Consider the following 21,001-nt stretch of genomic DNA (forward strand, 5'->3'; position numbering starts at 1 on the left):
GGAACAGACCCTCAAGGCCCACATAAGTACCACTAGACCATCACTAATTTGTATCAACATATAAATGGAGGAGTAACGTTAAAAATAACATTTTACTTATCCAAGACAATACTGATTGAAATTCATAAATTCCACAAGGTTGAAAATGGGATCCAATAACAAATTGATGATGAAACCAACAAATTGATAGAGAGATCCATGAATTTTATCACCCTAACAATAGTGTGAAAAATAACAAGTTAAAGAACATGTGGCCGCCAATCATTCAAAATGGAAAAAACAGTAACTACTGCCATTGCCATCAACAAAATATAATCTTATATGATAAATCAGAGTAACAAACCCACATTCAACCCAATTATTCATCAGTTCGTGCAACCAGGAAAATATTTGCATAGCCCTCAGATAAAATAATTAAATGCAAATCAAATAATCTACACCCTGGTTTCATTTACATCCTTCTTGCACAAAAATAAATAAATGAACGAGTAGATATGAATGTAAGAGAGAAATAGAGAGAGAGAATGGCAATGGTTCAGGTATAAAGAAACCAAATGGCAGATCACTAATAGTCCCTCCATCATTGGGCATCAACAAATATCACGGTAGACAACTTACTGCAATCTTTAATTTATGTTAATGAGCAAAACATTGTTTCACTATCTACTTATAGTTCTAAAAAAACACAATTAAATATGTAAACCCTTATAAGAAATTTGACTTCACAAATCCCTCAGATCTTATATACAATCACTTAAAACATTTATTACTTACTGTAATCTTTCAAAGAAAATAAATTATTAAAAGAATTAAGAGAGAAAAAGATGCAAATCAAGTTGTGAACAAAACCACAAAGCCGCTAAATAGTCTACTTGTACATCCTTCGCCATCATTGCAGATTTGGAGGTAATTAGTTTTCCATTATCATTCTCAATTCTCAAATCCATTTATTATAGTAAAAACATGATAAGAATAATTATAATCAAGACGAAAAAAAAAATGAATTAGAATAAATGGGAGAATTATTTAATACTAAGATTAATGCTGAAGCACGTCAATTATAGACTTTATACAATTCTTATTCCTCTGTTGTTTATCAGCTCTTTCACATTCGAATAGAATGTGGTGCAGTGTGTTTTGTGGGATTGAAAATTGAAAGTGAATGGATAGGAAGCCGTTAGGAATTGGGAATAGCAACGAAGGAGAATTTAACCTGAACATGAAGAGCCTAGTGATTGGGGGTATCCAATTCCGAAGGGTTGAATTCGTGGTCAATGTCGCAAAGCTTTTGAATCTCTGTGATTCGACTGAAACAAAGACACAACAAGCGTGACAGAGAGAGTGGATAATTAGAATCAGAACACAGTAAAGGAATGAATACCTGCGGAGCTTCGTTGCCGTCGCAGGGTGCGTTTCCGTCGCGGGTGCGTTGCCGTCATGGATGCGTTGTCGTCATGGATGCGTTGCCGTCGCGGGTACGTTGTCGTCGCAGGGTGCCATTGCAAGGTGCGGGTTGCAGAGTGCGTGAAGGTGCGGGTTGCAGAGTGTGTGAAGGTGCGAGTTGCAGAGTGTGTGTTCGTGAGAGTGAGGGACGAGACAAATAAACTTTCAAATTCCAAACCATTTGCTCAGATTTTAAATAATTAAATAAATTTTTGAAAAATATGCATTTTTATTTAAAATAATTTATTAAATTTTTAATTTAAATAATATTTTGAATTTATTATTAATTTAATTTTATATTTAAATAAAATTAAAATATTAAAATATTGTTTTAAATGTAATTTTTAAATTGGTAGAATTATTTTAATATTATACTAAAATTAATAAATTTATTCATACCAATTTAAAATATTTTATAAATTAATAATTAATTTTATAAAATTTAATTACTCCAAAATTAGTATCTAAATTCAAATAATAATGACTAAAAATTAAAGCATCTAATTATATATGATGATTAGAAACTACAAATTAGTTTCTAATTCTATTATTTTTAGAGACCAAAATTTAGTTTCTAAAATAAATTAAAAGTAACTAAAAAAATGGTTTCCAATTACATCTTCACAAGAAACTAAAAAAATGTCTCAAAAAAAACTTTTTATTTTTATTTTTATTATTAGCAACCAAAAATATAGTATCTAATTATATTACAATTTTTATTAATAATAGATACTATTTTAATAACCAATAATTTTTAGTTTATAAAATGGTATCTAAATTAGTTACAATAGAAACTATTTATTTTTGGTTTCTAAATCGGTTACCACTCAATCATTTTCTTGTAGTGTATATATTATTCCTGTGATTTAGAGTTTTAGTTAAGATCTAGGATTTAAAATTTATTATCATATTAGCATTATTAAATTATTGTAAGAAGATACTCTAACAATACGTTAAAATCGTCTTTTTTTAAGTCAATAAATTTATGTTAGAAAATTTAGTAATTAATTGAATTCAAAAAATGAAAACAATCAAATTATGAGATTTTCACTCAAAAGTACAAATTTTAGTAATAATATAGATAATCATAAAAAAATAAAATTGAACATATAATTATTAGTTCAATGGGACTAAATATGAAAATATCCACAGTAGGTCTGATTTGCAGTTTTTTTTAAATAAATTTGTGGTGCATATATATGTAGGTTTGATCATCAAGTCAAATTCAGTAGTTAATATATAGTTAATATATAGTTAATATATAATTAATAAATTTAATGTTCAACCATTATTAGCCCAATTAATAATTCAGTATTTTTGTTGGCCTGTTACTAATTAAAGTTTTAAAACATTAATTTTATACATAAGTTAAAAAAAAAAACTCATATGTGTTTTAATTTAGTATATATTTTTTGAAAAATAATAAATATTAAAAATAAACTCATCACGACTTCTATTTAAAAAATACAGGTAATATATATATATATATATATATATATAATGGAAAATGAAAAATTTAAATATATTTAGTTAAAAATAAATAATAATAACAAATAATACAATAAATTTCATGATTGTTTTAAATATTCTTTTTCTCTCCCATCCCACAACCTACTTACATTTCATCATCCTCTACCCTCTTAATTAAAGGCACAATCAATTCTATTTAATTTTTTGAAATTGACATTCATACGAAGTATATTAAAAGAACATTGAAGTGGGTAACTTTTTCATAACTAAATCTTGTACTTTTTTTTAATAAAATATATTTATTTTTTAAGTTAAATTTATGAGATGATGTATTAATTGTTCGAGTATAGTAATTAAAATTTATTGGATAATGCTTTATTCGATTATTAATTAGTATATAGCATTATTGAGGTACGAAAATAGTGTTTCATTACCATTCAATATTATAAGTCAGGAAATATGTAAAGAAAGAACGTCTTGAAGAGAAATACAAAATAAATGAATTTTATTTTTTATGTTAATTATTATTTTTAAGATAAAAATATTTATTTTAAGGATTTTATAAAATATTATGTGCTAACATATATTATAAATACCAGACGTTTTCAATTAAAATAATCACTTGATTTGTTTATATTTATTTAACAGATAAAGTGTCATATTAGATGTACAAACAATATTTTCAATTTTGAGAAACGAATACAAAGTTTACTTAATGGAGATTAATTCATAATTTGAGCATTTTATATAAATTATAAATATATTTAAGTTTATAAAATAATACAAATAAAATCTATTTACAGATAAGAGGGTTTATAACTTATAGAACACACTTGGAACTCAAAATGATATTTTATATTTTATTTTTTTAAAATATTTTTTTGGGTTTTGTTATGAATTGTAAGTACATGTTATAAGGAGAGAAAACTTAAGTTAAATTAAGAATGAATGTTTAGTTATAAATACTATATATTATAAATTGTTTTCATTTTTTAAAAATATTTTCTCTCTAAATTTTAGGATTTTTTTTTTCTATACTTACAGCCTGTTTATTTTATTTTCTTTGATTAAAACACATCACTTAGAAAATATTGAAGTTAAGGGCAACTATGATTTTGATCTATTTTGGTTTTGAATGGGTTTTTCTTCTCTCTAAATTTAAGTTTATGTATTTTTTTCTCTCTTTAATGTGTGATTTAGCTTGACACATGTATAATTTGAGTTGGACACATGACTTTTAGTTAATCTATGTTTTCTTGTATATCTTTTCTTGTTTTTGAATATAATCATATTTATATGATTCCAAATCATCATTTTTTTATCAACCAGAAATGAATAAATAATAGAGATATTTTAAGGATACTTCAACCCTTATATAAACAGGACAACCTACATTTCTTACAAAAAGAAACAATCTAGTTGAATCAGAATTTAAGCTTAACGCCCTAAGACTTCTTACACAGAAAAGACAATGAACAAAAAACATGTTACAAAATCATTTGTCGAAGTCTACCAACAAACCTCGCAAACTGTTAATATTTTTTTAATAGATTTCATATAAATCAGTGGTAAAAGTTTGCAAAAACAAAACTTTAGATGTGATCCAAAACCAAACTTTTAATTGCACCACCATGAAAATCTCAATATCTATATCATCCATACAATCACTAACATGTGCATGTAAAAATAAACTTCACTTAAATGAATATAAGAGAAAAAGTGAAGTATCAAATTAACTTTACTAGTAAAAAAGTAATTTCAACAAAAAATAAATTTTATATAGAGTTGGTTTAAAAATGAATGGTAAATTAAATAAAACCGAACCAATGTTTTCCTTTTTGAGTTTGAATAGCATTGTAATTTTGAGAATCCTATAATCCTATACTTATTAAAAATTGTGTATTTATAGGAGAGAGTTGGGAAGTTAGGGTTGGGTGTGGTGAGCAGTTAATGTTACTGTTGGAAAAGTTTTAGTCTATTATTTATTAGGTTTAGGATTTAGAGTTTTTTTTTTTATTTATAATTTTTAATATTATTTAATTATAAATTTATCTTTTATTATTATTATTATTATATATATATCATGATTTCCCTATTTATGTGCACCCTCTAACCTCTAACCCTACCAGTGCCCTACCAACACAGAACACAATTACATTCTTCTCTTTTCTTTTCTTTCCTCTGCAACCCTCTATTTTGGTTATTTCATACACCCTTCCATCTTCTCAAGATAAAAAAGTTCTATAAAACCATTTTCATCTGCACTATCATAACTACACATTTTACTAACTTTCCATGCTCCATCATCATGTGAAACCAAAGTATTTTTTTGTTGATTACTTTTAAAAATATATTAATATTGTAAAAAAAATTTATCAGCAAAAAACGAATAAATAAATAAGATGTATTTTAGAAATACCTCAACTTCTATAAAAAAAATCAACTTAAGTTTTTTTTTTCTTTACTCTCATTACACAAACAAAAATACCTTAAACTTTGTCTTTAATACAAATACTCGATAAAATAAACCAATATATTTAAACCATTAAAATCCTTCTACTCATCGATAAATCTCTTATTCACAGACTTAGACTTCATACTAACAAGTGATTCAAGGCATTAATCAGAATAAGAAAAACACACACCATAACACTTATCCCTAGCCAAACTTTCAAAGTAAATTTTTTAATATGATTTATTCTATGAGAAACTCTTATTACTATTTTTCCATAATTCTCTTACTAGTAATAATATTTAGTAAATAGATTGTCTATCCTTTTCAAAAACATAAAGGGGGGTGTGCCCCATTTTCATCTACGTCCACTTTTCTATTCACTATGTAATCAATGTTCTTAGCTGGTAGATACACCAGATCAACATTTCAATTTTAAATTCACTTTTTTTCCTTTCTTCTTTCTGCTTTCTGTTTTCTGCAACAAACTCAAATCAAAACTTTCCCAAGATATGTATCCAGTTCAACTTTTGCCTTCTAAAAAATCTAGTAAAGAAGAGTAGTTGAGAAATCTAATATTGAAATCTGTATTGAAATCTGGTGGCAGTGCTGAAGATAAAATGGCCACATGGCATGGCTATGAAGCTTCGGTATCACTCTATACTCATCTCTGACAAACATCTGGATCATTCCAAGTGTTCCAATCTCACCTTTTTTTATTCTTTTCAATTTAAATTTAAAATCAAATATGTATAATGTTATTATTATTATCATTGAATGGTCAAGATCTCATTCATCATGACTCACTCTAGAGTCACTGTAGAGGCCATGCATTTGCCTCTCCTCATATTGCCACATTTATTCACCAACTTCAAACCTTAGCAAATGGTTTCTCTCTCACTAATAATACAAACACTTGTCACAATACTTACATAGTTGTGTTATTCTATCACTATATTTTTTTTATCATAAAAAATATAATAAATGTGACCTATTTTAAAAATGGTTCAACTCTCTTACAAAACAAAAGAAAATACATCTCAAAAAAGTTTAAGTGTCTATCGTGTCACAACTAGTTAAAAAACGACTTAAAATTCAAAGATCAATATCTTTACTCTATCAGCAACTATTAATTGATTCCATATATATTAAGAGTTTTAGACAATAATAAAAAAATAGAAATTCGCTAAAAATAAACTCGCTAAAAACACTTTAACGAATTTCAAGACGAAACATTAACATGTAACTCCAAACTCCTCCGTTGATGTGGTGGATCACTATTCATTACTTATAGCAACATAACATTTCCATGCATCAAACAACTTCAAGCTACTGAGTGTTTTTCATTTCAAGATCTCTCTTCCCCAGCAGCACAGTATTAGCTAGCTAGGGTTTGAGATTCAAGATTTAGGGTTCAAGTTTCTACTGTGGTGGTTGAGTTTGAGAAAAATGTTATCAGGGTTGGATTTGGAGTACTGGTTAGTGAACCATCCAACCATAAGAAACTTCTCATGGAGGCCAGGGAAAACCCTAGGTTCCTCACCACACTTCCTCTTCTTCACCATTCTCTCTTACCTTTTCTCCACCTTCATTCTCCCCCACAGGATCATATCCTCATCCATATCTCCACAATTGATCAAAACCATCTCAGCCATCCACAACATCTTCCTCCTCCTCCTCTCCTTCATCATGGCCCTTGGCTGCCTCCTCTCCACCTTCCACCATGCACCTCACCTCCACTGGATCATCTGCTTCCCTCCCCACACCAAGCCCACTGGGCCTCTCTTCTTCTGGGCCTACATCTTCTACCTCTCCAAGATCCTCGAGTTCGCCGACACCCTCCTCATCATCCTCACCAACTCCGTCCAACGCCTCACCTTCCTCCACGTCTACCACCACTCCACCGTCGTCATCATGTGCTACATCTGGCTCCAAACCTCCCAGACCCTCTTCCCCGCCGTCCTCGTCACCAACGCCTCCGTGCATGTGCTAATGTACGCCTACTACTTATCCTGCGCACTCGGGGTGCGTCCCAGGTGGAAGAAGCTCGTCACCAACGTTCAGATCTTGCAGTTCTACTCGAGCTTCGTCGTTTTGGGTGTCATGCTCTACTACCACTTCACCGGCTCTGGCTGCTCCGGCGTCTGGGGTTGGACCTTCAACGTCGCCTTCTACCTCTCTCTTCTCCTTCTCTTCCTAGACTTTCACAAGAAGAGCTATGGTGCATCCTCCATCAACAAGAATAAGCTTGCCGTTAAGTCCTCAAAACCCTTCTTTTCGTTACAAGAAAATCATTAGATAGAAACCAGTTTTAGAAACAGAAATAATTCATCGCTATATTGATTAAATTAGATACTACTTTAGATAATATAAAAATTATTGGTTTCTAAATTAATTTATATTATTGATAAATTTTTATAAATTATTATCCAATTACTTACTAATGTTTTTGCTACCAAATTTAGAATCTACATAAGGTAGTTAAAACATTCACTATAAGAAAATCATGAAATAGAAACCAATTTTTAGAGATCAAAATAATTAGTTGCAATAGTAACTAAATTAAAGATCATTTTATAAATTAAAAAAAATTAATTTTTAAATTAGTTTCTATTATTGTTAAATAGTTTCTAAATCGGTATCTAATTAGCAACCAAATTTTAAAAACTAAATAATTGATACTTAAAACCTTGGTTGCTAATTAGATACCAATTTAGAAACTATTTAACAATAATATAAACTAATTTAACAACCAAAATTGTTTTTAATTTTTAGAATGGTCTCTAATTTAGTTATTATTGCAACTAATTATTTTGGTATCTAAAAATTGGTTTCTATTTCATGATTTTCTTGTAATGATTGGTAACTAATTAGATACTAATTTAGAAATTATTTATTAATAATTAAAATTAATTTAAAAATTAATAATTTTTTTAGTCTTTTAAATAGTTTCTAATTTAGTCAATATAACATCTAAGTATTTTTTATTTCTAAAATCTAAAATTAGTTTGTAGTTGATGATTTTCTTGTTTGTAGTCTCCTACTATTGCCCTATTAATGGTACGATATCATTATTATTATTCTTCCAATTCATTCTTTTATGAAATTGAAATTCTGAAACATGTCACGTAACTGGTCCTGAGAACTATGAACATGTTTTAGTCTCTCACTATCATCTACCTGTTTTTATTCCTCTACTTTTTTCTTGCTTCTTACACTTGGAACTTGTATTATGAATGGCAACAAGTTGAATTGAAATTGGGGTGTGGTTGGGGCAATAGAGCACCAATTGTTAAGGATTTGGTTGAGTCTGTGGAATGTGTTTTTGTTAAGGTGGATTTGTTTACTTATTGATAGATAAACAAACGTGTTATGCATGGATGGGGTTATTGGTAAAGTAGTGATGAGACATGAAATTGTGGTCCTAGAACAGCTGCACACTCATCATCAAAATGCTGCATTTATCATCTACCAACTACCTAACAACAACAAAATAAATACTATTATTCTTCCCTACATCTTCTTCGTATTATACTATTATGGTATAGAGAACTGAAATATTGACTATTTGTATCACTTTACAATCCCATTTTTTCTGTTTAAAATTTCAGTTTTGGATTAAACAATGAAAATAACATTTCTTCATAATCAGAAGTTATATATCGAAACTTATCGAATCGTTAAGAATACTACAAAAATTCTTCGAACGTTAAAAACTATCCTTCTTAATTGTAGTTTACGACACATAGTTTGAATTTTTTTTAATAAATAATAATAAATTAATTAAATGAAATTCCTTGAGATTCTCCAACCCATAAATATGATGTAGATTTTTTACAAAGACATCCTATAAAATATACTTTCAAACAAGCATGTATATCATATAAAAAAATTATGAAGACACGTCAAGATTCAATAGTTCAAGTTTAACAACATTCCATATTTTAAAAAAAAAATCATTAAATAAAAATTAATTTTAAAAATTTGACTAAAATAAATATTATTTTAAAAACTAAAAAATTTATTAATATCTAAATTAATTTTTATTATTAATAAAAAAAATTAAATTAGTATCTGATTAACCATAAATCTTTTTTACATATAAACCGTAAAGGCTCACACCAATTTCTTGTAGAGAACCTGATTTTTATGTGTTGTCGTGATAAAAAAAAATAGCAAAAAAAAGCAAAATGTATCCATAAAAATTTCTGATGCAAAAAGATGACTGTTTCTTCCTGCACCTCCGTACCTTCTTCTCTTACATCCATAAATTTTTAAATTTCTAAAAATACCCTTCTATAAAATTCTGGATTATGTAATCCGGAAGTCATTTTTCAAATTTATAATTAGCTTCTGGATTATGTAATCCGGAAGCCTTTCTTCAGATGCATGATTACTTTCCGAATTACATAATTTGAAAGTCTTATTTAACTTCCGGATTATGTAATTCGGAAGTCTTTTTTCAAATGTATTCCGGATTACATAATCCGAAAACTAGTTTATGAGGTGACACAAAAAGGATAAAAATGTATTTTCATGTTGTGTATGGAGGTAGGAGAAGAAGATATGGAGGTGCAGGAAGAAACTGTCCAAAAAGATACACACTTTAAACTCCATAATGGGCCAATAGTTCATAAAGAATAAATTTCTCGTTCTTTTTCTTAGTTAAGTCAGCTTGACCCAATAAGATTTTCAAAAAAAATTCCATAACTATTTTTTGGAATATATTTTCTAAAATATATTCCGAAAAAGCTTTCTAAAATAAGATCAAATTAGATGAAACATTTTGACCATTTTACCCATTTGATGGATTACAGAAAGAAGTTTGTCGGGGTAGAAGAAGAAAATTCAAGAGGTCTAAAAGCCTCTACAAATCCAGGCATATAGTTTTATCTGGGGTGTTTCTTCCTGCACCTCTACATTTTTTTTCCTGCACCTCGTAAGCAAATGATACTTCCAAAATAGAAAATCCAGAAGACAAAAAATCATTCCAAAACATCTTTTCTGGAACACATTTTTTTTATTTTCGGATTTATAAATCTGGAATTCATAAAACATATTATGGAAAAGACGTTCCAGAAATATATCCGGAAGTCATTTTTTAAAGGGGCAAAACAGTATTTCCTGAAAGTGAGGGGGTGCAGGAAGAAGTTGCCTTTTAACTGTTGTACTTAATCTTACATTTTGTTCATGGGAAGCAACATTGAGAAGGGCTTCAACATTAGAGAAAAAGAGTTAAAAAACTGAAAACTACCCAACTAAAGCATTCCGTATAACAAATCCAAAGGGAGAAAAAGAAGTTACTACTTTACAAAAAATTGAAACAAAATTTACTTATTTACATTATCTGTTGGTAACACTGAAAATGGTATATCACTAGCTACCTGGACTTTCCACTGCTCTGATTTCCTTGTGATTTTGATTGCTCCTCAATTTCTTTCAAGTAAATTTCTGATCTTGCTTCTTCATTTTGAAATGGTAAAATTGACACTGGGGCAGCAGGCACTGTGTGCCACCGTTCTCTCAAAATTTTGATGAACTTCTGAGCCATTTCTCTCCGAAACTCAAGCTCCCTTGTGAACATATCCAAGAGAACAAAGGAAAATATGTGCTTGAACGGGACAATGAGGAGTATGGTTGCACAAGATATCAGTACCAGTGCAACCTCAGTAGTTATCTGAAAAAGAAAACCATATTAAACATCCACACGAGTAGATATCAAAATCATGCAAATTAATCAAATAAAAAAGTCCCAAAATCTGTTCTATGTAACACAAACACTGATACTGATACGATACACACACGGAGATACATATAATATCTAAATTGTAGGATAAGAAGACACGGATCTATATATTATATAATTATGAATTATATAAATTTACAATAAAGATTTATGTGCACAAATATGTTTCAGTTTTTTTTAACAAAATACGTGTTCTACGAGTGTCGTACGAGTGCGAGTGTTGGTGTCCGATACGTGTGTCCAACATGGACACACTATTTAAGAGAGTGTCTGAGCCTTATAGGTTCTATCAGATCACATTAAGCATCCCAAAAACTCTTAAAGAACATGTGTGAATGCACACAAGACAACTAGATTTCTCATTACTCTTAATAATATACCTGTGGGTGGCCAGAGAGTAAAATAGAACGTATTTTGAGGAGAGAGACATTCACTTGCTGCATAAAATTCTCAACATCACGCATGGCATCTTTTACGGCTATAATCTTTTGTATAGTATTGGATGGGGGCTGATCACGTATTGTGACTTCACCAAAAGATCGTCCAAGGCGACCTTGCTCTTTAAGGGCCCTCATTGTCAGCATGCCAACTGCCAAAATCATCAGCATCATGGGAAGCATATACGACACCAGGTTTCTGGAAAGGAAAATCAAAACATTAAACATGGAAGAAAAAAGTGCCAAGAAACAAAATTAATTCCCTGCTTACTTTGATAACATCCTTCATTGTTAACACTTTAACACATTCTTTAAAATCTGTCACCTCTCCTCCTACCCTTTTGCAACGAGTGCTGATTTTTTTAGTCTCTAAAATAATATCTAATTTTAGTTAATATAACAATTAATTATTTTTAGTCTCTAAAATTGGTTTCTGTTTAATGATTTTCTAGTAGTGCACTCACAATTGACAAAGACTTTGAAACGAATTACCAACTACCTTGGTATCTAGGAAGTCTTATTGTTCACCAACCAACAACAAATTTTTTTATCCAAGTGAGGTTGATTACATTAATCACATGATGTCATTGGGCTTGGTTAAAAACCAAATTCTCAAATCAATGTTATTATTAACCATGAAATTCATTGTCACCAAAGGTTACATTACATTTTTATGGTCCTCGTATTTTCTGCAGGTCTAAACTGTTATTACGGTTAGGTGCATGAAGAAAGGAAGTCTTACAGAAATAAAATGTAAATAAACAATCATCTTTTAACTAAAAAGTAAGAGAAAAGCTAGTTATCAAATGATCATCATGCTGGCTTGTGAATGGGAAAACAACAACCACCATCAATAATATAATAAAAATGAGGTGAAGATCTACCTATAAAGTACTGTATAGGTGAGTCCAAGAAATGCAATAGTCAAGTGTGGCTCCTCCCAGTGCCTAAGCTTTTCAAAGTTTTTCACAATCAAGGCGAAAGGAAACATTAGCTCCTGCACAGGAACAAAATCACTATCTAAGAGCTTATGATTTTTGAATCCCATTCAGAGAAGACAACATAAATGAGCAATGGAATATGATGGCCAAAGACACCATTGCTAATAAAGACTTGTGACATGAATTGAACACTTCTGCAGTAAACTAAAATGTCTTTGAAATGTAAGAATGAGTTGATACAGATAGCATTAGTAAAAGAAACAGAAATGTGTCCTCATTTTAAAGTTTCATGATTACCATAGTGGTTGGTAAAAGATATATTGCTTATTTTCTTTTACTAGTATTGAATTGAACTTAATATCCAGTATTTAGTGGAAAGGATAATGGTAATACCAAATCAGAAGAAATTGCAAGCAATATCAAGCATGCAAACACAACCGCTTTTGAATGAGCATATAGATATCTGATTTGAATGTTGAATAATCATAATCAAGTAGTTACTAGTTACTTAAATCATCAAAGGAGACAAGAGAGCAAGTTGAGCATCCCAACCTTGAAAAGATCAATGTTGCTGGGTATGCCTTGTAGAGTTGCAGCATCAATGGTGGCTTGAGTCTTCTCCACAACATGGTACTTTAGTCTGCTTGTTTTTGCTGCTCTTTCTGTGAGTGATAAATCAGCCACAACAAGATTCTTACTCAATACTAAACCTTTTACTGAAGTGCTCTTCCAAAAATTAGTGGAAGGACTAGAACCCCAAGATGGAGATTTCATCCACTTCTGCAAGTAGACACTTCCATCCATGTCAAATACATGGTTGCGGCTATCGGCTATTTCATCCGAAGGTCGAGTTTCTGACTGATTGCGGGTATTTACAAATCCTGTAACTAGAGGACCTCCCCAGTAATTAACAGCTAAAGTTTGGAGGACAATGTCACCAAGTGGTGCCTTCTGTAAATATGAGAACTGAACAAGTTTGGTGGGATCATCAAGCAACTTCTGCAAATATTGAAGGGCTTGGAGTCTAGCAATACCATTAATAGCAGAGGCTATTGCTCTATCATTTCCTTTGCGAGCTCCATATACATTAAACAGTGACTCATCATACTCATCAGGACCATACTCACGTATGAACTTGTGTAAAGTGATCACTTCATTTATAAATGCATGCCAAACATCCCTCCTCATCTCACCTCCTAAATCAATGAATTCCAGCACCCACCTATAAGGAAGAATATAAAAAGAAACAGAAGATACATTATTTTAAAATGATAATGATAAATGCAGCAAAGCACTACAGGTGAAAATAGAGGACAAAACTCTGGTGCTTACTAATTAGTTATTTTATTTATAGATAAAAGTCTCCTACATCCACCTTCATCTTATGGGAAAATGGAGATAAGCTGAAGGAGAGTATGATAAAAATCTCCATAACTTTTATCACCTGAGTATTTAGAATGTTTAGTCGGGCTTGATCTCTTTTCACCCAGACATTTTTCTGATAAAGCTGAGTTCTATGAGCTGAAAAAGGTAGCTTAATTTCGAGGGACCAACAAGGTTGTGCAACTAAAAATAGAACTTTCAAAATCTAGTACAAAGTTACTTTTTTTAATCCTCCATCTGAGTCAACACAAGGATGTGCAAAGATTTGGAAACTCATTAATCATTATATCAGTTAAACTTTCTAAATAATTAATCAGTAACTAAAACCATTATATGAATACAAATTCCCTATCAAGAATCAAAAGGAAATTCAGGTACCATAGGAGAGGCAAACAATAGGATGAAAAAATAAAACTTTGGGCCAAAGGGCATCCAGATAGAACCTACCACAAGATGCAGACAGCTATTGGGGACCCCAAGAAGGTATTCTTCCTTTCCTCGGAAACTAGGAAAGGGAGTTTGTTTATAATATGCATGTAAGCTAATTAACATTTTATATACAAGAGAATTAATGAAAATGAAATTATACATTATTAGTTTGTTTGTTTGTTAGAATTTAAACAGAATTCTATGTATTGGAACTGAAGATCTCAGAATTAATAGTTTAATGATTAATTAATTATAATCCCTAATCTTACTCTTCCTGATATGGTAAGATACATGATAAGCAGTAATTTATTAATTATAAACCCTGATCATATTACAATAAGAACAACAACAAACATGCTACAAAAAATTTGTTACGCTACAAATAAGACTCATTAGAACTAATAAAAAAAATACTTGAAGAAGCTTACTCACTTTGTATCTGAGCCAGAGGAAACTGAAACAGCAGAGTCGAAAAGTGAGGACCCTAATGGCCCAACCTTTGCCTTCTCTACTTGTAATCCATTACGTGTAAGATCCAATCTCATGGCTCTCTTCTCTCCCAGTATGCTAACTGTCTGGAACATATAGATTTGAGAAGAACAATTAAACAAGATGCTACAGTGAACAGTCTCTAATGGTTAACTGTCTTAATAATTTCTCAAAGATCAATAACTAACAAAAAACAACAAAACATCTCTAAGAAAGTGGATTTAGGCTTAACTCAACCCTAAAAAGGTGACTTATAAGATGAGATTTACACCAAGTTATATATTATAATTAATCATATCTTTAATTGATGTGGAATCTTTAACACATTCATATTTCAAATGTGAGACTAGATATTTGTAGATGGTCCAATAGGGAACCTGATAGTGAATGACACAATAAACCCAACAAACATCATTAGGATAAAATACCTCAAAGTAGATTGCTTTGTCAGTAAGAGTAAGTTTGCCAGGCCATGCCATATTATTCTCCCATTTCAGAACAGGCCGCTTACTGTTGGAACCAATGCATAAAATTCTCTCCTGAGACAGTTGAGGAAACTCCGGAATTTGATACGATATCTGTTTTTTACGCACTCTACAGTAATACCAGTTTTAGTTTAGCACGAAAAAGTTGTCATGCAGAGAATGCTTAGAAGTTCAGAGAGCATTCCAGCATATTAAACAAAGTGCATGTCCAGAACAAACCATTAAATAAAAAATGCAACTACAAGTATATCATCTCTTTATATTTTCTATTTCAATTCTAGACTCAAGCAACTGTACCATGTGTTAAGTCTATGAACTACAAATATTTTTACTACATATCAAGCATCAGAACTAAACTGAACCTATAATGTAACAAATTTATTTCGTAATAGGTTGCATGAACCTTCAATTTAGCAAATTAGAAAACTGAAGAAAAAACATGAGAGGAGTCATCTGAAGCAGTGGCGTTATGAAAAGAAGTGAACAAAAGATGCAAGAACTAATCATCCATCATATTTTTTTTAATGAAATTATGACAATTCAGAGGATCTTTTCACAAGAAGTCTTAATTCCCTCATCATGAAAAAAGAAATTTCATTATTTCATGCACTAATTATCTAGATAAAATGAGAATACCTTGTGCATTAAAAGCATTTGAGATTGGTAAATTGGAAAACCATTAACATCATTTATATTTCATGAACTTGGAAGTAAAAAACAAATGTTGCTTGTGTCTTCTAATATCATCACATCATTGGCAAAAAGATGAATCAAAACTCACTTGACAAACTCGTTTATGTAATTCAGCCATGAGCTCACAGAAATGCCGTCTTGATTTCCAGCAAGAGCCTTGAAAAGACTGTGCACTGTGGGATGGTCAACCACACCAGAGATTGCAGGAGCAATACGAACAAAAGCCTCCTCAGTGACAAGTTTATTCTGCTAAGCCCACAAAAAATTACATACATGAAGTGATCTCTCAAAATCATAAAGAAAAATGAAATAATACAATTATGGTGAAGAAAATAGCTAGAAATCCTTGAACCAATATATCTCCCAACTTCAATGTTCTATTATGATATCATTTGATTGAATTCATGAAGATTGATGAAACAACTTTTTCCTACATTATCATTAACAATATACTTTACATTTAAAAGTGAACTACTTTCCAGTTAGTCATCACCCTTAGAAATCAAACATTGTGGTACAGTTCAATAGACAAACTAATGGGAGAATTCCTGACAAAAATGTTATCACTCTTCTTATATCTCCCATATACAATCACCAGCAAATTCAATGCTGTTAGGGCAGCTGAATTACATTAACTAAAGGAAAGAACTGAACCTGTAAAGAAGCCTTCTCTGCATTGCTGGAAAGTTCATCAGTATAAGGATTGTCCCAGGCAAGCATGGTTATGAATATCAACCTCTGGAATGCAGGGTCCTACAGATGTCCAAAAGCAATAAATATTGTATTTTCCTTTTGGAAATAAAAGAATAAAGTTTATTTAGCATCACAGCATTTGATAATTAAATGGAAAAGTAAAACAAAGAAATCCAGTAAGTTAGGCTTCTTCTGCCATTGCTGCTCTTTTTACTGTTCAAATTTCCCAAAAAAACAATTTGTTTTACAGCAATTTTTCAGAAAATTATTTCATGGTATGTGTGTGCTTCTGTTAGGAACCAAAAAGAAAATAAAAGAAAGATCTTTATGGAATAGGATGAAAAGAACAAGAAATAGGAGAGAAATCTCTTCTTCTCCTTCTCTTTACATCCTAAAATCTTCTGTCTTTTGGAGGGAGGTTGCACAATTCTTTACCACTAGATAGGTGGGGAGAATGTGCTTCATTGATGTTGATGAAATTGATGACCAGTGACTCCAAAACAATACAGTAAAGATTGCACAAAATTTGATGAAGAGCTCATCAAACAAGGGCAGGGCTCAGGTATCAACAACTATTGGTGAGAGTGAGGATTCACATTGAGGTTTTAGGTGCGCAGCAACTGGAGATGTCACAAACATATACATGAGACTTGGTATTCTTGAGGTAGACAACCAATCAGCTTGAACCACCTTCAATGGCTAGCTGCCATTTGATGAAATGCTTGACCAGCTCGTTCATGCTAATAAACGAGGATTTAGTGGTCCTCAAGCAGTTGGCACAGACTAGAGCAGAGAAGGGCAGTACAAGTATGGGAAGGAGGAGTGGTGTTGATCAGATGCTATGCAGCAATATGAAATACAAAACATTATTTTATTCATTTGAAAATTGTGTTCAGTACATCAACTTTAAAACATATATAATGAACAAGGAAAAAAATGCTTTCCCCTAACAATAAAAATGAAATAATAAAACAAAAATACCACATGCATGTCTGATGAAACCATGAGGAACTTTGATAAAACAAAACAGAAAATGAACTTCAGAACATGGTTTCCATCATATCATAAAAAGAACAACATTCTATACCTGGAGGGAAGGATGAATAGCAGAACCATCCCTAGACAAAAATCTAAAGCAGCAATACTCAACCAAATTACGGGCATCATTATATACAGATTCAGGCACTAGCGCTCCAAATATTTTCTGCATTTTCTTCCCAGTCAATCCATTCATCCTGCATATCTTATTTTCGAAAGGTCAAATAATAATTTTTATATCAGTCTGATAGGCATGAAGCAAGCATGCAATACAAAAAAGACAAGACCCTCGTTAATGGTGCTTCATAGGATTCAATTTTCCATTGAAATTAAATTAAAAAAAGCAAACACATGCCAACTGATTGATAAGCAAACACATGCCAACTGATTGATAGCTCACAATCACAATCCTGCATGGCAACAGCCCTCCCCATTAAGATCAGAGGTCGGGGTGCTTGATGTTGTAGATTCCTTCTACAGGCCCCTGGGAATTGGGACTTCATTGGACTCGAGAAATAAACATTCAGAATTCCAAATAAAGATAGAAATAATTTGGTTTCTAAGACAGATTTGAGTACCAACACGGTTTCCTTCCCCCCAAACAAAAAATCTCCTCCCTACAAAACACTAGGAAGGAATAACAACAGTCTAACATCTTAAGTCCCTTTCAGAAGTCTGCAACACTAATATATCACTAGAACTGTGACATCACATCCTATAATAGCCTAATCCAAAACTAATATGAAAATAACTGACCAATACATAATTATAATAAATCAGATTTTTCCAATCAGATATTCTATATAATCCAGAAAATAAAAGTAATATACATCCTAATACGGAAGCTGTTTAGCTATGCATTTAGTAAAAATGATAAATTGAAAATTATATTCTTGAATATCTCAGTCATAGCTCCCCTCATAGCTAGCAAGAACTGCACTTCTTATTTTTGGATTAAAGAAAACAATTTAAGAAACTACTGAAATTATCATAACCAATATATAATCATTTTGAAGGCAAAAGAAAAGGAAGAGCAGAAAATATACATTATGTAGTGTTTTCTCTTATTGCACTATATTTTTCTGTAAATTTGAGAATAAATAGTTTTACCATGCATTCTAATTGCAAAAGTAAAAACATATTTCATAGAGCACTTCAGTTATATACTTTGAATTTGTTAATTTATAATCTTTTTGATGAATACACTTCAATTTTATACTTTAGTCTACAATTTCTTAATGTATAATCCCTTTGATGAATGCATTGACCCAATGACCAATAAAAATTTCATATAGAATGATCTAAGTGTCTTCACCTGCTGAATTGTTCAATACAAATTACAGCAGCTAGAGAAAGAACCCCACATGGCGTTCTGCGGTCAATTGTCTGCTCTATCATAAATATGTCTTCCATGAATTGAAATCCAAAATCATTTTCAGGATCAGGCTTCTTACTTTGACCAGGTTTTGCAAGTGGAAAAGTCACTTCGTTCAAAAAATTTTGGGTCCTTGACATCAATACATTCAATCTTTCTTGAATAGAACCTTTGAAAAAGAAATCAAAGTTCAATTATTAAAATAAACAGCCATAATGAGAGGCACGTGAAAAAATACACTATGTAATTCAGAGATGTTATATTCTCTTTTAACCTGTTCCTAGTTTCACAAACTTGAAAACAAAAAGGAAAAGCATGTAATAATGAGAATTGGAAAATAAGCTGATTTATGATGATAATCTAGAATTTTACTAAAAGCTAAAATACCAATTAATCACATGCACCAAGCAAACAACTCAGGCACAAGGTTATCAAATTCAGATTCAAATTGTGAATGGTCAAACTAGCTTTTGAATCCTTTATCATAATTTGAATTGAATGATAAGATTCGAAACACAGTGAAAAATAGCATCAAATATATCATAAGATTATATATACTGTTCAAGAAAATAATTTTAAACTAGAAAGACCTTATATCTCAGTTTGTAAGGCCTCTACTTTGAAAGAATGGAAACCAAACAATGCAATAGCCAATTAGAGAGCATAAATTGAATGAGAAAAACGACAGATAAAATAGTCGAATAACCAAATAAGATAAGTTCAAAAGTGTTCCTTCAATTCCTTTTAATTTCAACAATTTAAGCTTATATACCTTTCCAATTCGTTTCATGAAATTAGTTAAAAGAAAAAGGAAAGAAAAACAATTGTTGAACTGTATGATTCACCAATTCCTTCATGTACAGTAAGATTGAAAGTCATTTGAGATTCATCTTATGATACAAATGGATATGCAGCAAGGTTGCATCGATAGTAAGATTCAATTTGTGAATGAAGCACATAAACAACAGAATAGGTGTGCCACTTATGGCCATGAATGAGGGAAAAATTATTAGTAAAAAATAGTAATTTAAAAAGAATTGCAAGTGAATTGGCCATGGTTGGAAACACACATAAGAACCACACATGTAATCTAATCTAACCAAACTCAAACAAGAAGCTTAAAAAGTGTGGTGGCACTTTGAGCATAAGAAGGAAGAAGAGAACATACCAGTACTTATGTCATTTAGCTTCCACTTATCCCCTAAAGACTGTGGCACAAACTTGAATGGGAACTTTTGCTCTGAGAATACCCTTCTCGAATACTTGTATGCACAAAAACCTCTGTGGGCAGAAATCATGTATCTGGGAGATGTCCCCAACTGGGTCATCGGAAACTTTGACCCCATCATATAGTTTCTTTTGTTCCCTACTAAAGATTCAAACTTTGAGAAGCATCCAACAATAAACAGAGAAAAAACTGGTTAAAACAGAAGAGGTTGAGAGTTGGGAGAGAAAATGATAGAGATCATCCATTCATGCTTCTGTAGTTCTTCTGATTGCTCTGCTTTTGTATGGTCTTGTTAGGTGAAAAAACATCTATATTAGCATATATTATTAATTGTGTTATTGAAAAATTAATAATAAGTATTTCCTTACTTAGTATTTTATTCGGAATCATCACATGTACATTTCCAAATCAAAAATCACATGTTCTTTTCAAGAGATGATCCTATCCGTTCGAACCGAACACCGAATAAGATTAGAACGACCAACAAAATATCTTCTGTTAGGTATTTTAGAACAATTTTTTTTCCTTAGTATATATATATATATATCTTTTATTGATGGATAAAACATTTTTTCACTAAAATTTTGCAATTCACTTTTACTATTATTAGAATGTGTAAAAAAGTAACTTTAGTAAAAAAATAATTTTAATGATCAATAGGTAAGTTGTGTTTTGTTGTCATGATTTTATTTAAATTAA

At 30.9% G+C, this 21,001-nt stretch overlaps 2 protein-coding genes across 6 annotated transcripts; one reads left to right on the plus strand and one right to left on the minus strand.

The window, feature by feature from the left end:
* Positions 1–6,615: 6,615 nt before the first annotated feature.
* Positions 6,616–7,918, plus strand: LOC137832866 (fatty acid elongase 3-like). The gene has a single exon (XM_068641234.2). It carries the CDS (start codon positions 6,815–6,817, stop codon positions 7,661–7,663), a length of 849 nt encoding a protein of 282 aa, XP_068497335.1. The 5' UTR covers positions 6,616–6,814; the 3' UTR covers positions 7,664–7,918.
* Positions 7,919–10,504: 2,586 nt separating this feature from the next.
* Positions 10,505–20,668, minus strand: LOC137832867 (chromosome-partitioning protein, putative (DUF639)). Of its 5 annotated transcripts, none has more exons than XM_068641235.2 (11): positions 20,243–20,668; positions 19,015–19,243; positions 17,749–17,896; positions 16,623–16,721; positions 16,057–16,214; positions 15,219–15,384; positions 14,734–14,876; positions 13,042–13,711; positions 12,433–12,545; positions 11,492–11,747; positions 10,505–11,042 (listed from the first exon to the last, which is right to left on the minus strand). In XM_068641235.2, exons 1-11 carry the CDS (start codon positions 20,421–20,423, stop codon positions 10,746–10,748), a joined length of 2,460 nt encoding a protein of 819 aa, XP_068497336.2. In that variant the 5' UTR covers positions 20,424–20,668; the 3' UTR covers positions 10,505–10,745. The 5 variants fall into 5 exon arrangements, with proteins under 5 accessions (XP_068497336.2, XP_068497337.2, XP_090159491.1 ...); XM_068641236.2 differs by having other exon boundaries at positions 17,749–17,904; positions 20,243–20,587; XM_090303365.1 differs by having other exon boundaries at positions 17,749–18,183; positions 20,243–20,549.
* Between the last annotated feature and the right edge of the window lie 333 nt (positions 20,669–21,001).

Source organism: Phaseolus vulgaris, chromosome 6 (genome assembly GCF_051622355.1).
Source record: "Phaseolus vulgaris cultivar YP4 chromosome 6, ASM5162235v1, whole genome shotgun sequence".
NCBI lineage: Eukaryota > Viridiplantae > Streptophyta > Magnoliopsida > Fabales > Fabaceae > Phaseolus > Phaseolus vulgaris.